At 44.3% G+C, this 20,000-nt stretch overlaps 1 protein-coding gene across 1 annotated transcript in view; it reads right to left on the bottom strand.

Annotated features, from left to right (window-relative positions):
• itfg1 (integrin alpha FG-GAP repeat containing 1) overlaps positions 1–20,000 on the bottom strand; it is a 137,271-nt gene that overhangs the window by 58,321 nt on the left and 58,950 nt on the right. The window contains exons 5-6 of the mRNA XM_047815298.1: positions 19,385–19,538; positions 14,187–14,295 (exon numbers count right to left, since the gene is read on the bottom strand). Of these exons, the coding sequence (XP_047671254.1) occupies positions 14,187–14,295; positions 19,385–19,538 (263 nt within the window). The remainder of the gene's footprint in view (positions 1–14,186; positions 14,296–19,384; positions 19,539–20,000) is intronic.

Below are 20,000 nucleotides of genomic sequence, written 5' to 3'. Positions count from 1 at the left end.
TGGAGCTGCAGAACACAATGTGGAGCTACAGAACACAATGATGTGGAGCTACAGAACACGATGTGGAGCTGCAGAACACAATGAGGTGGAGCTGCAGAACACGATGTGGAGCTGCAGAACACAATGAGGTGGAGCTGCAGAACACAATGTGGAGCTACAGAACACAATGAGGTGGAGCTGCAGAACACGATGTGGAGCTGCAGAACACAATGAGGTGGAGCTGCAGAACACAATGTGGAGCTACAGAACACAATGATGTGGAGCTACAGAACATAATGTGGAGCTACAGAACACGATGTGGAGCTACAGAACATAATGTGGAGCTACAGAACATAATGTGGAGCTACAGAACACGATGTGGAGCTACAGAACATAATGTGGAGCTACAGAACACGATGTGGAGCTACAGAACATAATGTGGAGCTACAGAACATAATGTGGAGCTACAGAACACGATGTGGAGCTACAGAACACAATGATGTGGAGCTACAGAACATAATGAGGTGGAGCTGCAGAACACGATGTGGAGCTGCAGAACACAATGAGGTGGAGCTGCAGAACACGATGTGGAGCTGCAGAACACGATGTGGAGCTGCAGAACACAATGAGGTGGAGCTGCAGAACACGATGTGGAGCTGCAGAACACAATGAGGTGGAGCTGCAGAACACAATGTGGAGCTACAGAACACAATGATGTGGAGCTACAGAACATAATGTGGAGCTACAGAACACAATGAGGTGGAGCTACAGAACACAATGAGGTGGAGCTGCAGAACACGATGTGGAGCTACAGAACACAATGAGGTGGAGCTGCAGAACACGATGTGGAGCTACAGAACACAATGAGGTGGAGCTGCAGAACACGATGTGGAGCTGCAGAACACAATGAGGTGGAGCTGCAGAACACGATGTGGAGCTGCAGAACACAATGAGGTGGAGCTACAGAACACAATGAGGTGGAGCTACAGAACACAATGTGGACCTCTCTGTGATGGCGCTTCATTTGTTCCAGCTTCTCTTGGTGCCATCTTCTTTATGATGGCTCCACCTCTCTTGGTGCCATCTTCTTTATGATGGCTCCGCCTCTTTTCACGTCTCCTTCTCTATGATGTCTCCACCTCTCTTAATCTAATATTCTTTATGATGGCTCCACGTCTCTTGGTTCCATCTTCTCTATGATGGCTCCACCTCTCTTGGTGCCATCTTCTCTATGATGGCTCCACCTCTCTTGGTGCCATCTTCTCTATGATGGCTCCACCTCTTTTCACGTCTCCTTCTCTATGATGGCTCCACCTCTCTTAATCTAATATTCTTTATGATGGCTCCACCTATCGATGTTATCTTTATGATGCCTCCACCTCTTTTCACATCTCCTTCCCTATGATGGCTGACTTGCTGATCTCTGTGCTAATTCTTTCTCACTCTTATTATAACACTTTGCACATACTGTGGATCAGACGAAGGACTGAACACTTGAAAAATCAGATTGAGGAAATTTGAGGTAAAAGAAATGAGGATTATGCAGCGGTCACTATGGCGACATTTATGGCTTCTGGGTCCAGGAGCTGATCTGCATGTGAATAACACAGCAGTTCTTCCCTTTTGTAAAATGCTTTGCTCGTTTTTCTCTGTGTCGTATCCCGTGTGAGAAACGTAGCATCAGACATCCTCGCTTTTTCTGTTGATTCTGACATCCGTCAGTTTTGTGAGCGTGTTTCTCAGAGCCGTGTCAAAGTCTAATTTCTGTCATGTCATGTGTTAAAGCTTTCTAAAAATAAAACTCCTGAGGAAACTGAAGTGAAACACAGCGAGCAGATGTTCCTCCTCTCTGGTCTATAGACGCATCAAAACACAGACAGAAACACATTCAGCTTGTTTAGTTTACCCACTGCTGCATTCAGGAACACACACACACACACACACACACACACACACACACACACACACACACACACACACACACACACACACACACACACACACACAGACACAAACGCATGCACACACACGCACACACACACACACACACACACACACACACACACACACACACACACACACACACACACACACACACACACACACAAAAACACATGCACACAAACACACACAAACACACACAAACACAAGCAGACACAAACACACACAAACACAAGCAGACACAAGCAGACACAAACACACACAAACACACACAAACACACAAACAGACACAAACACAAACACACACAAACAGACACAAACACACACAAACAGACACAAACACACACAAACACACACAGACACAAACACACACAAACAGACACAAACACACACAAACACACACAAACACACACAAACACACACAAACACACACAAACAGACACAAACACACACAAACACACACAAACACAAACACACACAAACAGACACAAACAGACACAAACACACACAAACACACACAAACAGACACAAACACACACAAACACGCACAAACACACACAAACAGACAAACACACACAGACACAAACACACACAAACACACACAGACACAAACACACACAAACAGACACTAACACACAAACACAAACACACACAAACAGACACAAACACACACAGACACAAACACACACAAACACACATACGCGCACACAAACACAAACAGACACACAAACACAAAAACACACACAAACACAAACACGCACGCACACACACAAAAATACACACACACACACACATACGCACAAACACATGCACACAAACACAAACAGTATGCACACAAACACACACTATATGAAACTTCTATAAAGTGAAAAAAAATATAAAGAAATCTGAAATAGTTTCTCCATAAATGTTATGCAACAGAAGATTTGTTACTGCTTGAAATATATTACAAACTAGGGGGCGCTCTAATAACCACAGGAATAAAGTAGCAAAAAAAATCCTAAACTGTTGGTACATTCATTTCCTACCGCTTACCCGAACTTCTCGGGTCACGGGGAGCCTGTGCCTATTTCAGGCGTCATCGGGCATCGAGTCAGGATACACCCTGGACGGAGTGCCAACCCATCACAGGGCACACACACACTCATTCACTCACACACACACTCACACACTACGGACAATTTTCCAGAGATGCCAATCAACCTACCATGCATGTCTTTGGACCGGGGGAGGAAACCGGAGTACCCGGAGGAAACCCCCGAGGCACGGGGAGAACATGCAAACTCCACACACACAAGGCGGAGGTGGGAATCGAACCCCCGACCCTGGAGGTGTGAGGCGAATGTGCTAACCACTAAGCCATCATGGCCCCCCCCCCGTTGGTACATATTTCAATTAATATTATAGACAATATTTCTAATTGTATAACGTCAGGTTCACCGCAACTGTTTTTGAATGAGGTCTCACCGTGATCGCTTAATCACAGCAACAGATAGAATTGAAGCGTGGGCGGGGCTTATCGAACATTACACTACCTAGTAGATTAGTAGTATGCTGTTTATTAAAAAAAATTAAAACGTTCTGATACAATAATCTGTCACTAGATGAAATAAAACAGTATAAACGCTCCATTTATTCACTCTATACACTGGTTTGGTAATGTATGGAAAAGTAAACAATAAAAAAAACAAAAAAATGTTGATCTCATTAAACTGGACAAAAAAAAGTAAACTTATGGTTGAGGATCAATAATTACGCAAGTAAACACTGTCCAGTCTACTACTGAAAATGACAGGAAATCATTCATCCCTGAGTCACAGTGAACTATTTTTCATATTCTTTGTAGTTCTACAGTTTGTATGTGTACATCATGGCACATAAAGCTACATAAGACAACATACAGCTACATAAGACAACACAGAGCTACATAAGACAACATAAATCTACATAAGACAACACAGAGCTACATAAGACAACACAGAGCTACATATGACAACACAGAGCTACATATGACAACACAAAGCTACATACAATACAGAGCTACATATGACAACGCAGAGCTACATAAGACAACACAGAGCTACATATGATAACACAGAGCTACATAAGACAATACAGAGCTACATAAGACAACATATAGCTACATAAGACAACATAAAGCTACATAAGACAACACAGAGCTACATAAGACAACACAGAGCTACATACAGTAAGACAACACAGAGCTACATACAGTAAGACAACACAGAGCTACATAAGACAATACAGAGCTCCATAAGACAATACAGAGCTCCATAAGACAACATAGAGCTACATACAGTAAGACAACACAGAGCTACATAAGACAATACAGAGCTACATAAGACAACATAGAGCTACATACAGTAAGACAACACAGAGCTACATAAGACAATACAGAGGTACATAAGACAACACAGAGATACATAAGACAATACAGAGCTACATAAGACAATACAGAGCTACATAAGACAACATAGAGCTACATACAGTAAGACAACACAGAACTACATAAGACAATACAGAGCTACATAAGACACCACAGAGCTACATAAGACAACACAGAACTACATAAGACAATACAGAGCTACATAAGACACCACAGAGCTACATAAGACACCACAGAGCTACATAAGACAACACAGAACTACATAAGACAATACAGAGCTACATAAGACAACACAGAACTACATAAGACAATACAGAGCTACATAAGACAACACAGAGCTACATAAGACACCACAGAGCTACATAAGACAACACAGGAGTAAGTCCTTTACAAGTCCCCCAGTCTCTGTGCTGCAGTAGAGTGGGACGTCGGGTCGTGCAGTTATTTATAAACCCCAATCTCTCGTCCTGTTCTAATTGTCATCTGCTGCATGTTCTCTAACGGAGCACTTCTCCTGACTCCCTCTGCCCCTGGATCGATCTGCCCTTTATTAACTGCCCTAATTGAACCGCCAGTTTGAGTTAGCACGGGCGTGAACGAGACGGTGATTAGGGTCGGTTTTATGGACCAGTAACGTGCTAAAATCGAAAGGCCGACTCGATGGGCTCGCGATAACGCGCTGACCGCTAATGCAGAGTTTAAGTGCTAAGAGTCATGATTAGCCCCATGTGCAGGTCAAGGGCTTATGAGCTGGTTTTTATGAAGGGTTCAAAGATGAAATGCTTATAGTATATCATTAGTTTTCTACAGTTTCTGTTGGGTTTTCATGCTTCCCTCGCTAAGAGAACATCCACAGCTGTCTTATAAACTAAAGTGAAGTTCCTTGGGCTGAATTGTCATCATAGTAGATTTCAGAAGAACCCAGATGTTCAGCGATGTTCCTCTACAGGTGAATCGGACCTGTGCATCTGTAAGCATTATCAATTAAATTCTTAAAAAGTAAAAAAAAAAATATTATAACACCGGATTTGTTCAGATTGTTACTTTATTAGTCCACATCCATTCATCCATTCATTCATTCATTCATTCATTCATTCATCCATTCATCTTCTACCGCTTATCCGAACTTCTCAGGTCACGGGGAGCCTGTGCCTATCTCGGGCGTCATCGGGCATCGAGGCAGGATACACCCTGGACGGAGTGCCAACCCATCTCAGGGCACACACACACTCTCATTCACACACACACACACACACACACACACACACACACACACACACACACACACACACACACACTACGGACAATTTTCCAGAGATGCCAATCAACCTACCATGCATGTCTTTGGACCGGGGGAGGAAACCGGAGTACCCGGAGGAAACCCCCGAGGCACGGGGAGAACATGCAAACTCCACACACACACGAGGCGGAGGCGGGAATCGAACCCCCGACCCTGGAGGTGTGAGGCGGACCGTGATCTCCCAGAGAACGCAGACCTGAAGGATTTCACTTCAGCTACACATTCCCTCTTCTCTCCTGTGTTGTTCACACACGCCGAGCGCGTATTAAAAAGCACCGCCGTAATGCGATCGATCGTTACCGTTTAAAATGATCAGAACATCGTGAAATATTCATCAACAAACGATTCGAGGGATTTCGGCTGTGTGTGTGTGTGTGTGGGTCTGTAGACCGAACCGATCCTACCGTACCGCATGTCCTGGGTTTAACGCACCAGGGGGGTTAATTATTAAAACAATACTGCAGTCCTACTGGCAGTCTGTTAGGAAACCTGTAGCTGAATCGATTCCTTGGTGAAAATCTATTGCTTCGCTTACACTTTGAAAACCTGTGATGTTCCACCGCGTTACTGGGAAACGTATCGATATAAACGCGCGTCCAACACGTGTCGCATCGACAGATTGGACTCCGGTTTCTTGTTCGAATGTGTGTGTGGCTAAAAAAAAACACCCGGGAGTGAAAACGTTTCGGATGTGCACACGGATGCTGTTGTGCTTTCTCTTCATCTCTTCATGACATCAGCTAAATCCAGTACGAGATTGACTGACGAGCCACCGATTGAAGGTTCATGTTCCAAACCCATCATCACGCTCACAGGGGCATCGACCCCAGTCCGTCTTTATACGCGGCGAATATACGGGTTTTACTTCATATTTCATCGGTGTTACCTGCCTGCACCTTGTCATGAGCACTACGTACGGTTGACGACGAGTGAGACGAGAGACCTCCGTAATCGGTTCGGTCGTGATTACATATTTTTTCACGTACAGAACAATTTGCTAAATTCTATTCTGTGTGTAGAAATAAAATGCAGATCTGTCATGCGTGACGCATTGAGAGCGACAGTCCCTCGTGTCGGTCTTTTGTCACGCTCTCCCGACACACATCGTATTTCTCACGCAGAAAAAAAAACGGACTATTTAACATACATCTGATACGTATCAGTCCGCACCGCCGTCTCTATGGAAACGAGCAGGAAACGAGCGCGTCTCCCCTGGAGCTCTTAGTCGAGCCTGACAGTTATCAGCCAATCAAAACAAGAGGCTACACAACAGCCAATAAGATTTAACACAACAACCAATGAAAAAAACAAAACGTATTCATTAGTGAGGGTATTTTCGATGGCGGGTTTGAACAAAACCTCAACAGGAAACAGCTCGTCTCTAGACGGGACATTGTCCTCAATCATGTCCCTAAACATGTCTGGGCTTGTGCTGAACTTTTATATGGGAGCAACATTACACATGATAAAGGGGAACAAAAAGGGAACAAACACAATAAACACCACCAGTCAATCTCTCTCTCTCTCTCTCTCTCTCTCACACACGGACACAAACACACACACAGACACACACACCACACACACATACACCACACAAACACACACACAGACACACACACAGACACACACCACACAAACACACACAGACACAAACACACACAAACACACACAGACACAAACACCACACCACACAAACACACACACAGACACAAACACACACACAGACACAAACACACACACACAGACACACACCACACACACACACACACCACAAAAACACACACACAGACACAAACACAGACACAAACACACACACCACACACACACACAAACACACACCACACAAACACACACACAAAACACACAGACAAAAACACACACACACACACACACACAGACAGACACAAACACACAAACACACACAGAACACACAGACACAAACACACACAGACAAACACACAACACACACACACACAAAACACACACAAAACACACAGACACAAACACACACACACAAACACTCCACAACCACAGACACAAACACACACACTCCACACAAACACACAGAAACAAACACACAAACACACACAGACACACACACACGCACGCACACACACACACACACCTTAATGAATGGAAATTGAAAAAAATACTTTGTATTTGGTTAAAATGTGGTCAGTGATCCTGGTGAAACAGTTTTTTTTAGGTGGTGGTGGTGGTGGTGGTGGTGGTGGTGGTGGATGTGGTGGTGGTGATAGTGGTTTTGCTTGGGGGTTGAAAATGTCACTCTTGCCTGTCTTTAAAACTTGAGAGCCTGATAATGTTGGCCAGTCCATAACGGGAGCGTTAACGAGAACGTTTCTCTCATCAAAACGCTTTCTGTTTCTGTTCACATTTTATTTGTAGAATTCAAAATCAGTTTAAAGGCAAAGAGAAAAAATCATTTATTACAACAGATCACACAATGGGCTGTTTTTTTTATATCTATCTGTATTCTGTCTTTAATGCTAAATAGAAACGGCACGGCGTTTGCTATATTTCTTGAGCTCCCACTCCTTCTTCCACACTGTGTGTGTGTGTGTGTGTGTGTGTGTGTGTGTGTGTGTGTGTGTGTGAGAATGTGCGTGGTTGTATGTGATGCACTGCAGCCATGAACAAAAGACAGATTGAGCTGCCGCTTCCTGCTCACACTTTGTGAATTGGTGTGATTTTGACATGTAAAGACTAACATACAATACCTTCACTAAAAAAAAAAACACACACACTGTTGCTAGGTAACTGGAAAACACGGAGACACACGGTTTACGATAGCTAAGGGCTGAGGCTAACGGTTGAGCAAGCTAACACGTAGCCATTAATCTTTTATGTGAAGGCCTTCGGTTTCTTTAAATACGTATGCACTGGGATTAAAACGCCATTAATTGCACTTGGCATCAACGTCAACAGTTATTAACAGCTCATGAACTGACATGGGGAGACGGGGAACAACAAGAGACCTGCTATGAAGAACAAACCCCCAGGTTCACAGGTACACACACGGTCTGGACTAAAGGGTTTAATCTGCCACACTGTTGAGTCATCAGTACTGTCTTATTCCTTTGGACTCCCTAATTCACCCTTGTTGGCTTCACCGTTCGGTTTGCTCAGTGCTCCACCACCACATCCATCACACCCACTTCCCTGCACTGCGGTTTGTTTCTCTGATCTACAGCATCTGACTCAGATCAACCTTCATGAGCTACGTTTGTGCTGAGAAACACTAAAGTCTGACATCATGGCTTTAGGGATCCAGCTAAAAAACACTAGTTCTAGTGTTGCACTATAACCGAGGGTTTTTTTTACCCCCGGTCACTTCCTGCGTGTTCTGTGATCAGATATCTACCCGACGGTAAAAAGACCAGGTCTAAATGTCCTCCGAGACGTTTTGGAGACGGATATAAACCGATGGTACAAACCCCTTCAGGAGGTGGTCTGGGACGCGTTACAGATGAAACTGGACAGGTGTAAATGAATGTGGTTGTTCGAGTCACATACGTCAGCGCTAAACTCCTCCTAAACGGAACTACGTCACTCGCAGGTGATCTTTCACCCAGGCGTCTCGTCGGGGCTTAAAACGCGCTGCTGCCGCCAGCGAAAACGCAGCAAACAGTAAACGTTGTTTTTTGTAGCATAAACGTCGTAAACGTTTTTTACGTCTTCTTTTTGATCGCGTTCTGAAAACCGCGTACACCAAAGTGTGTTCTGTTTCAGTTACCCCGGAAATGAGGGCAAATATATTAGCATTTTGGGCGGGAACAGAAAGATCGGATCGATATCCGATTCGCCGAGACGCGTCGTTTATGTGGCCTGATGTAAATGAGACAGTTTTAATAGATCAGATAGATATGGGATCAGAGACAACACACGAAGTGACCGGGTGTAAAAAGGCCCTTAGCTTCTAGAGAAGCGTACGATGCCGTTCGCACCCTTTAGACTCGACAGCTTAGATGTTTGAAAGGTTTCTCTGCTTGTTTCTTAGAACGACAGGAAATCGTTTATATCCCGTTAAACTTGAACGTGACCTTCTAAATTGTGGGAAACTGAAATGGCTCTTCTCACAGAGGACTAGCCATAATTCATGAGAGGGATGTGAGGGTCAGATCCGACTCGTCGTCGTCAACATCATCGCCTAACAAAGGTGAAAACGTGATGAACAGAAAGGTCACTAAGGATGTGTAAAAAATCTTATAGACATGTTCAGGTCTGATTCGTTCCTGAGGACACATTTGGAAAATAAAGTATGTCTTCTGGAGCAGCAGCAGCACAGAAAATTGCTTCGGAGTAAAGTAACAGAAGCGGTGGCCGTAGATTCGGGAGATCGGGAGCTTAAATCCTGACAACGCCACAGCTGTCCTACGGTCGTGAGTCTGAAAGAGCAAATTTGTCCTTGCTCTGTGGGAGGAAAGGATGATATTACTATCTCTCCTGTCAGTCAAAGCAACACCAGGACCAGATAGCCTTTTCCTCAGAGTGTTAATCTGCCCTGTGATGTTGCTTGAGCAGCAGTTTGAAAAGATGCGGCTGCTTTGTGCGTCCCGGAGGATGCACGCGTCAAGGCCTACAACGTTCGTTTGGCTTCCGAGAATGTCATTGGGAGCGTTTGGATCGATTGTGCAGAGGATTTGCTTGTGGTGTTGTGTGACATGGCAGCTGTATGAAGTCTGCACATCAACGCTAGGACTGAACAAGCCTGTGACTGTTACATGAGACATGCCCAAGCCCATTCAGGACAGGAGCACTGGAACACGGCGGCTGATACGAAGCGCGAGACCCTGTAAGCATGCGAAGATGGATTTTGTCTTCATACCCAACATGATGTATAATGACTCTTATTGCCTAACAGTGCGTACCTGCACATGTCCGACATTTTGCTTTTAGAGCTGAGGTCATTGATGCAGCTTCTGTTCATCCACAAATACGTTGCACTTTATGGCCCTTTGAGAGCACTCAAATTTTGATGCTGCTGATTTATACTCACGCAGCGATAACATGCAGTGTGTTCGGACTCAGCGGCGTAAAACAAGTCAAAGAATATTTATTCATTCATTCATTCATTCATCTTCTACCGCTTATCCGAACTTCTCAGGTCAAGGGGAGCCTGTGCCTATCTCATCGGGCGTCATCGGGCATCGAGGCAGGATACACCCTGGACGGAGTGCCAACCTATCACAGGGCACACACACACTCTCATTCACTCACACACTACGGACAATTTTCCAGAGATGCCAATCAACCTACCATGCATGTCTTTGGACCGGGGGAGGAAACCGGAGTACCCGGAGGAAACCCCCGAGGCACGGGGAGAACATGCAAACTCCACACACACAAGGCGGAGGCGGGAATCGAACCCCCGACCCCGGAGGTGTGAGGCGAACGTGCTAACCGCTAAGCCACGGTGTGTATATATACACACTTTTATTTAACCGTACAGAAATGTACAGACTTTAGAGTTACTTCCTCCAGTCCACACAGCTGCAGCTCTCACATCAAGTCCAGATAGAGGAAGCCATTAGGCTTACAATTGGAGCTCAGGGAGAGTTCGAGGGAATGGAAAGTCTGGTTCATGCTGTGTGTGTCTGTGTGTGTGTGTGTGTGTGTGTGTGTGTGTGTGAATATGTTAGATTAATGAGTTGAGCAGAACGATAGCTTGGCGTTCACAGTGAACCACCGACTCCCCAACCTTTCTGTTATTTATACACTCCAACACGGGCGAGTGTCTTGTTCACGAGTTCTTTCTAAATCATACACATATATTGTTTGACAGGCAGTGTGTAATGGCATGGTGGTGGTGGTAGTGATGTGTGTGTGTGTGTGTGTGTGTGTGTGTGTGTGTGTGTGTGTGTGTGTGTGTGTGTGTGTGTGTGTGTGTGTGTGTGAGGAGGGGGGTTTAAGGGTACTGGCAGCCCGGGAGCAGTTTGCAATTCACAGCAAATTACCCAGAGTGCCTCGCTGCTGCTTTCTGTCCTCTGCACACGATCACAGCATCGACTGGTAACACACTCCCACTGCTCATTATCCCAGAAAAACAGGAGGAAGGAAGGAGGAAATGAGAGACGGAGCGAGGTGGAGAAGGATAAGATGAGGGTAGGAGGGCGAGAGACAGTGGGAGGAAAATGGTGAGTGTGTCAGTGTTACATCCTTTCCAGCTATAAGGCACCAAATGTCATACGTAACAAGAGCACACACACACACACCCCCACACACACACACACACCCACCCACACACACACCCACGAACACAAACACTTCTCTGTATTTGAGTCCAGTCCAGAGAGCCAGTGACAGGTGTGTGTGTGTGTGTGTGTGTGTGTGTGTGTGTGTGTGTGTGTGTTGTACTATAATAAAAGCACTGTCTGCAGGATTAAATGGCGTTAAGGCGGCTTTTTACAAGACACGTCCCTCTTTGCAAATGTCAGCTCTCAAAATGTCAGGTTCACCAGAGCCTCCGTTTCCACGCCGACCAACGGCGAGAGGAGGAGTGAGAGCCCTTACAGCTCCGTTATGACGGGTTCGACAAACACTCGCACCGAGGGGTCGCGGCCTCTTTTCTCTCCCTCCTTCACTCTATCACAGAACCCTGACAGGAGAACATGAACTGTCTGAGTTACTCGTAGGAAAGAAATGTGGTGACAGAAGTTGGAGGAAATAAACAAACAAACAAACAAACAAACAAACAAACAAATAACCAATTCGAATGTGTCTTTCCTTCATTAACACTAAGAGTGTGAGAGTAAAACTCTCTTCTATACAGTTCGCGCTCATTCGTGCTCGTGGTCCTCGGTTTGGGAAAGATTTGAATGTATAAAGAATATTAAAAAGTTCAGAATTCGCACAAAAACAAATCCAAACTGAAAAAAGAAAAAAAAAACAAAAAAAAAACAAAATCCTTCAAAGAAAAAAAAATGACTCCTTAAAATCTTGTCTGATTTTTGTGTGTCTGGTTTAATGAATATGCAAATTTTGGATGTTTCGAACTTGCTATTTGTTTCGAAGTGCATATTAGAGGTCTTCACGATTCCACTTAGATCCGAGACCCCGAGGTCCGACCCGAGGTCCGAGCGGGTTCGGGGGCTAAAAGTCTCACGTGTACCTCGGACACGGGTCGGGTTTAATAATAGCGGCGTCGGGTCTCGGGTAATTTAAAATGAATGTGTTTTTACCGAACGGACCCGAGAAGACCCGAACTACTGTATCTCGTGTGTGTGCCTCGACTCGAGTCCTTTGTGACATGTGGCTGGTGGTAAGCTAATTTACGTTCAAACAGACCTGTCAATCAATTTTGAATCCACTCTGTAGCGGTTACTTTAGTGTAGAGTTACGCAACATTCGGGTCCAGTCGGGTTAAAAAAAAAACGCCGTCGGGTCGGGTCTGACTCGGGTCTAAAGCCGCCTTCACACTGCACACGACAAACGGACGCGACCGCCGCATTTCGCCCCTAGTGGAAGTCGCACGGAATGTGCGATATGATCGCAATAAATCCAGAAAGACCGTTAATAATTTTTGAGGAAACATGGACACAACATTAAAAATAATACAATATAAATAGTGATAATTTATTACTTTTTTATCAATAACAATGTATTTAAAACAAAAAGATTGTTTTTGACACAGATTAAAAATGACTAAAGTTAATATTAATATTAATACTTTTTAATAATTCTTATCACCTCGCGCACACGAACCTGATCGGACAACACTGGAATACATCACATCCGGTCGGCATATCGGATGCGGTGTAGTCGCACAAGTTCGATTTTTTTTTAACGGATCCGACGCTCAAAACGGATCCGAAAATCACGGATCCGCAGACGGTCGGCACCTCACGCGGCGCCCGTGCGACTCTCCATCGGAAATGAATGACTTCCGGTTTATCGGCGGTCGTTTGTGGTGTGCGGTGTGAAGGCGGCTTAATTTTTGGGGTTTGTCTCGGGTCGGATCTTTCTTAAAATAAATAAATAAATAAATAAATAAATAAATAAATTATGCACGTCGGGTTCGGGTAAAAAGTGATTCGGGTCGCTTCGGGTCGGGGACATTTCTTTAGAAGACCTCTAGTGCAAACAGATTCATGTAGTGTGTGTGGAGTGTTTTACTAAATGCTGATGATAGGCATGAAGTCGTACATCCAGAGAGCAAATATCACATATCGCGGAAGTCTGTTTATGATGGATGGATGGAGAGAAAAAAGGTAGCTTTCGCTCTCTTTTAACACGACGAGGTAACGGCGTGTTACATGCACGTACGTGGCCGTGGTGATCTGCGGGTTCGGGCGTGTCTTTTGCCCACTGATAGTGTACGGTATTTTTGTGCACTTGATATTTGGGATGTTAGCGAATCAGTGGAGAATGTCTGTACATTACTGTACGCTGGACATTCTGAAGCTCGGTACAGACTGATCCTTATTATGGACTGGGATTGGAACTGGATTAAGCATGAAATCAGGACAAGATGCTGTACAAAAAAAAAATAAAGAACGGATCGTTTTGGAGCGAGCGGCCGTCGTCGCGACGTTTACTCACCGATCACTTTGACAAAATAAGCGTCAGCCTCAAAGTTGTTCTTCAGGGCGTGGATGGTGAGCTCCTTCTTCCCCTCTGTGTGACTCAGCACGATCATGTCCAAAATTCCCTACAAACAAGCAGAACATAATTTAGATTCCCACAATGCACCGGGCTTCTCACAGCTCTGTGTGCCATAGTTACACTCTCGCATTGTTAATGCACTCTGCAGGACCATTACTAGACATCACATCAAAGCGGTGTGTGTGTGTGTGTGTGTGTGTGTGTGTGTGTGTGTGTGTGTTACACGCTAAGCCATGAAGGTGTCACCAGATACGAGATAAAAAATCTTGCAAAAAGTGAAATAATGTCTTGGATTTGAGTCCACAACACACTTCAAAGGTTTCACACATAGACTTACACACACACACACACACACCCACACACACACACACACACAAATTGGACTTTGCTCTCGGTTGGGTTTTCTGTTTTAAAAAAATAGTAATCCTATGATCCAAGACCAAACATTTACACATTTACATTTAGACTGGAGTTCAGTCTGCTGTCGTCACGGCAATAAAACGCATGTTTACTGCATAAATACCCCACATTAATGCACCGGGGTCTGTGCTGCGCCTGCTGAGGACAATAAGAGATGGTGTAATGTGTGTGTGTGAGGTTCTACACCGCTCTGATTACACACTAATGTGGATTATAATTAGGAGCAGAATAAAGAGCTGTGTTTATCAAACCTGCCAGATTTACACACATTCCTGCTTATTCTTATAACCAAAATGACCAGTTTATAGAGTTTGAGAGTTAGCTCCGCCTACTGAACGTATGGTCAGTTAGCTCCGCCTACTGAACGTATGGTCAGTTAGCTCCGCCTACTGAACGTATGGTCAGTTAGCTCCGCCTACTGAACGTATGGTCAGTTAGCTCCGCCTACTGAACGTATGGTCAGTTAGCTCCGCCTACTGAACGTATGGTCAGTTAGCTCCGCCTACTGAACGTATGGTCAGTTAGCTCCGCCTACTGAACGTATGGTCAGTTAGCTCCGCCTACTGAACGTATGGTCAGTTAGCTCCGCCTACTGAACGTATGGTCAGTTAGCTCCGCCTACTGAACGTATGGTCAGTTAGCTTCGCCTACTGAACGTATGGTCAGTTAGCTCCGCCTACTGAATGTATGGTCAGTTAGCTCCGCCTACTGAACGTATGGTCAGTTAGCTCCTCCTACTGAACGTATCTGTAATCAACTTTAATCAACAAAATTAGATGTTGGTGAAATTCGGGTTCATAATCTGGGAGTAGTACTGATATGAGATTAGTACTGATCAGACATGAGATTAATATTGATCAGATAGGAGATTAGTACTGATATGAGATTAGTACTGATCAGATATGAGATTAGTACTGATCAGATATGGGATTAGTACTGATCAGATATGGGATTAGTACTGATCAGATATGAGCTTAGTACTGATCAGATATGGGATTAGTACTGATCAGATATGGGATTAGTACTGATCAGATATGGGATTAGTACTGATCAGATATGAGCTTAGTACTGATCAGATATGAGCTTAGTACTGATCAGATATGGGATTAGTACTGATCAGATATGAGCTTAGTACTGATCAGATATGGGATTAGTACTGATCAGATATGACCTTAGTACTGATCGGATAATGAGATTAGTACTGATCAGATATGGGATTAGTACTGATCGGATATGGGATTAGTACTGATCAGATATGGGATTAGTACTGATCAGATATGACCTTAGTACTGATCGGATATGAGATTAGTACTGATCAGATATGAGCTTAGTACTGATCAGATATGAGCTTAGTACTGATCAGATATGGGATTCGTACTGATCAGATATGAGCTTAGTACTGATCAGATATGGGATTCGTACTGATCAGATATGGGATTAGTACTGATCAGATATGGGATTAGTGCTGATCAGATATGGGATTAGTACTGATCAGATATGGGATTAGTACTGATCAGATATGACCTTAGTACTGATCGGATATGAGCTTAGTACTGATCAGATATGAGCTTAGTACTGATCAGATATGGGATTAGTGCTGATCAGATATGGGATTAGTGCTGATCAGATATGGGATTAGTACTGATCAGATATGGGATTAGTGCTGATCAGATATGGGATTAGTACTGATCAGATATGGGATTAGTACTGATCAGATATGGGATTAGTGCTGATCAGATATGGGATTAGTGCTGATCAGATATGGGATTAGTACTGATCAGATATGGGATTAGTACTGATCAGATATGGGATTAGTGCTGATCAGATATGGGATTAGTACTGATCAGATATGACCTTAGTACTGATCGGATATGAGCTTAGTACTGATCAGATATGAGCTTAGTACTGATCAGATATGGGATTAGTGCTGATCAGATATGGGATTAGTGCTGATCAGATATGGGATTAGTACTGATCAGATATGGGATTAGTGCTGATCAGATATGGGATTAGTACTGATCAGATATGGGATTAGTACTGATCAGATATGGGATTAGTGCTGATCAGATATGGGATTAGTGCTGATCAGATATGGGATTAGTGCTGATCAGATATGGGATTAGTACTGATCAGATATGGGATTAGTGCTGATCAGATATGGGATTAGTACTGATCAGATATGGGATTAGTACTGATCAGATATGGGATTAGTGCTGATCAGATATGGGATTAGTACTGATCAGGTTTGATATCAGAATCCGATCTAAATGCTGTTCTGAATGCAGTGAGAGCAGAAACAGTGTTAGACAGACACAGAGCCAGCAGAGGACACAATGAGGAACGCTGTCCGTCCCTCTGTGATACGAGATGATTGGGGTCATGACCACTTGCTTGTGCGTGCAGGCAGAAACACACACACAAACACACACACGCCCGCACACACACACACACGCCCGCACACACACACACACACACACCCTGTATAAACGCTAACCTGTAATTTCTGTCATCTATTAAATCATTGTCTGCTTTAAATGGATGTTTTGTACATCACATTGTTTCACACATCATGTTCTCACACACACACACACACACACACACACACACACACACACACACACACACACACCAAATACATGCATTATTTTCGTGTCTAGACCTTATGATTCTGTTTGCAGTAGTAACATCTGAAATGATTTGTGCTGATTGCGACATGCTACGTACTGATTAAACTCGCAATGCTGTAATTTTATCTGCTTGGAGTAATAAAGTTAGTGAAATGAGGTGAACTGAGCTGAGAGAGACAGGAGGACATTTTGGCATCTTAGTGACCATGGAAATGTCTCCATCTACCAGCCAAGGACAATTAAAATCACACACACACACGCACATGCACACACACTTTTTTATAGTTAACAGGTCAGGACAGGGCTTCTGAGTACAGAGGAACCCTACCACAATACTGAGACCACCCTATGAGGAAGGTCCAGAGCTGGTTGTTCTGGTCCAGGACCGAGCCCTGCGTAGGTGAAGGCGTCCTTAAAGACGTCAAAATTCTTGTTCTCTAATTTAAAATAGCCCTGGAGTCTGACTTCATGGTCCCATAGCGCTCGGCCTCGCCATCGGTTTGTCGAGATCACGAAGCCTCGAAGCCACTTTTTCTCACCTTCTGTGTTCTTCTACTATAGTCTTCTTCCGAAGGAGGATCGTGAACCGGAACCTTTTAGAAATGCAGATGGATTTGTATGCTGGATTGGGCTCTATGGATGATTTATGTTTAAACATGCCTTGATAACGTAGCGCCACTTGAACCTCACGGTAATGTTAAGCGCGAGGATTAGGCAGCGTGCGAGCGTCAGACCGTGACGAGTAGCGAATGTGAGCTCAGCTTCCTTTCTGTATTTAACCGATCTTCACTCGTGACTGTCCCAGCAAAATGTCTTTCAGATGTCTTTAACGGACTGGAGAAAATATTGGTGATAACTCTCGCTGACCCGAGCGCATGTGTGTTTGTGTGTGTGTGTGTGTGTGTGTGTGTGTGTGGGCAGGTTTTAACAGATGGATTTAACCTTGTGGGAATGTAATAAATAAATAAATAAATAAATAAATAAATAAATAAATAAATAAATAAATGATTTGTTGCTGGAGCACGGTGGCTTAGTGGTTAGAACGTTCGCCTCACACTTCCAGGGTCGGGGTTCAATTCCCGCCTCCACCTTGTGTGTGTGGAGTTTGCATGTTCTCCCCGTGCCTCGGGGTTTCCTCCGGGTACTCCGGTTTCCTCCCCCTGTCCAAAGACATGCATGGTAGGTTGATTGGATTCTCTGGAAAATTGTCCGTAGTGTGTGTGTGTGTGTGTGAGTGAATGAGAGTGTGTGTGCCCTGTGATGGGTCGGCACTCCGTCCAGGGTGTATCCTGCCTCGATGCCCGATGACGCCTGAGATAGGCACAGGCTCCCCGTGACACGAGAAGTTCGGATAAGCGGTAGAGTGAATGAATGAATGAATTCCTTTTGGTTTGTTACGTTTGGGCTGGAATTTAAAAAAAAAAAATCATCTTGCTGGAAATAAACACCGTCACTAAGACCTGAAGTGCTCAGGTGGTGTTGGTGGATTTGGTGCACAGCTAAAGCCCAGAGAGTGAATATGGAGGTTGTGGAGGTGAGAGGTTACCCACTGGTCTCAGGTGAGGCATGGACAGAACATCAGTCTACCTCGTTAGAGTCGTGAGGGAAGGACGGGTCCTGGGTCACACACCAGGGAAGGACAATTACAGCTGTGAAACAGGACTGAACACCAGAGACACCTCCACTTTCAGTACAAATTACCCAGCGTGCTTCACTGCTCTCTGCATGATCAGAGCATCGACTCTCACACTCGCTCGTTACTCAGGAGAGACACTAAGAAAAAGTTCTGGCTGCCTGTATGGAAGAAACGGTGTCTGGAACACACCAGTGGTGAATCTAGTGGATTAAGATGAACTGCATCAATTCTTGGCGGTGCTTTCAGTGTCTTAACCACTTTAGTAAATATGTTTACAGGAAAGACGTTTAAAGAGATGTGGAAGCTTAGTGGTTAAAGTGTTGGACTACTGGACGAAAGGTCATGAGTTCGTATCCCAGGTCCACCATGGTGCCACTGCTAAGCCTCTGAGCAAGGCCCATAATGTAAATGTCTTGAAGATGAGCAAGAATATAAAAGAGAAAAAGACTCACATCCTCATAGATGTCGAAGAACGTGGCAACGGCGGCTTTGGGGATGGCGTTCAGGTCCGACTGGTCCCAGTGCACGCGGAACATGCGTCCTGCTTCTTTACAGCTCACGTTATTACACGGCACGTTCTCCAGGAGAAACGCCTGCTGCTGAGCACTGCTCAGAGGGAGAGGGAGAGAGAGAGAGAGAGAGAGAGAGAGAAAGAGAGATTTACATGCTTTAACTCAGTATTCATGGTAATGAAGCTCTGATTTAAAACTGAAAGGTAAAAGAATAAAGGAAAACTGTTAAATTGTGTTTCTGATTCACTCAAAACTTTTATTACTTTTTATATCTTCACACAAGTGTCATGTGTAATAGTGTAAAGTGTAACAGTGTCACGTGTAACAATGTCATGTGTAACAATGTCACGTGTAACAGTGTCACGTGTAACAGTGTCACGTGTAACGGTGTCATGTGTAACAGTGTCATGTGTAACAGTCACGTGTAACAATGTCATGTGTAACAATGTCACGTGTAACAGTGTCACGTGTAACAATGTCACGTGTAACAGTGTCACGTGTAACAGTGTCATGTGTAACAGTGTCATGTGTAAGTGTCATGTGTAACAGTGTCATG

This window comes from Tachysurus fulvidraco, chromosome 1 (assembly GCF_022655615.1).
Source record: "Tachysurus fulvidraco isolate hzauxx_2018 chromosome 1, HZAU_PFXX_2.0, whole genome shotgun sequence".
Taxonomy (NCBI): domain Eukaryota; kingdom Metazoa; phylum Chordata; class Actinopteri; order Siluriformes; family Bagridae; genus Tachysurus; species Tachysurus fulvidraco.
This window is presented reverse-complemented; position numbering and strand designations above follow the sequence as displayed.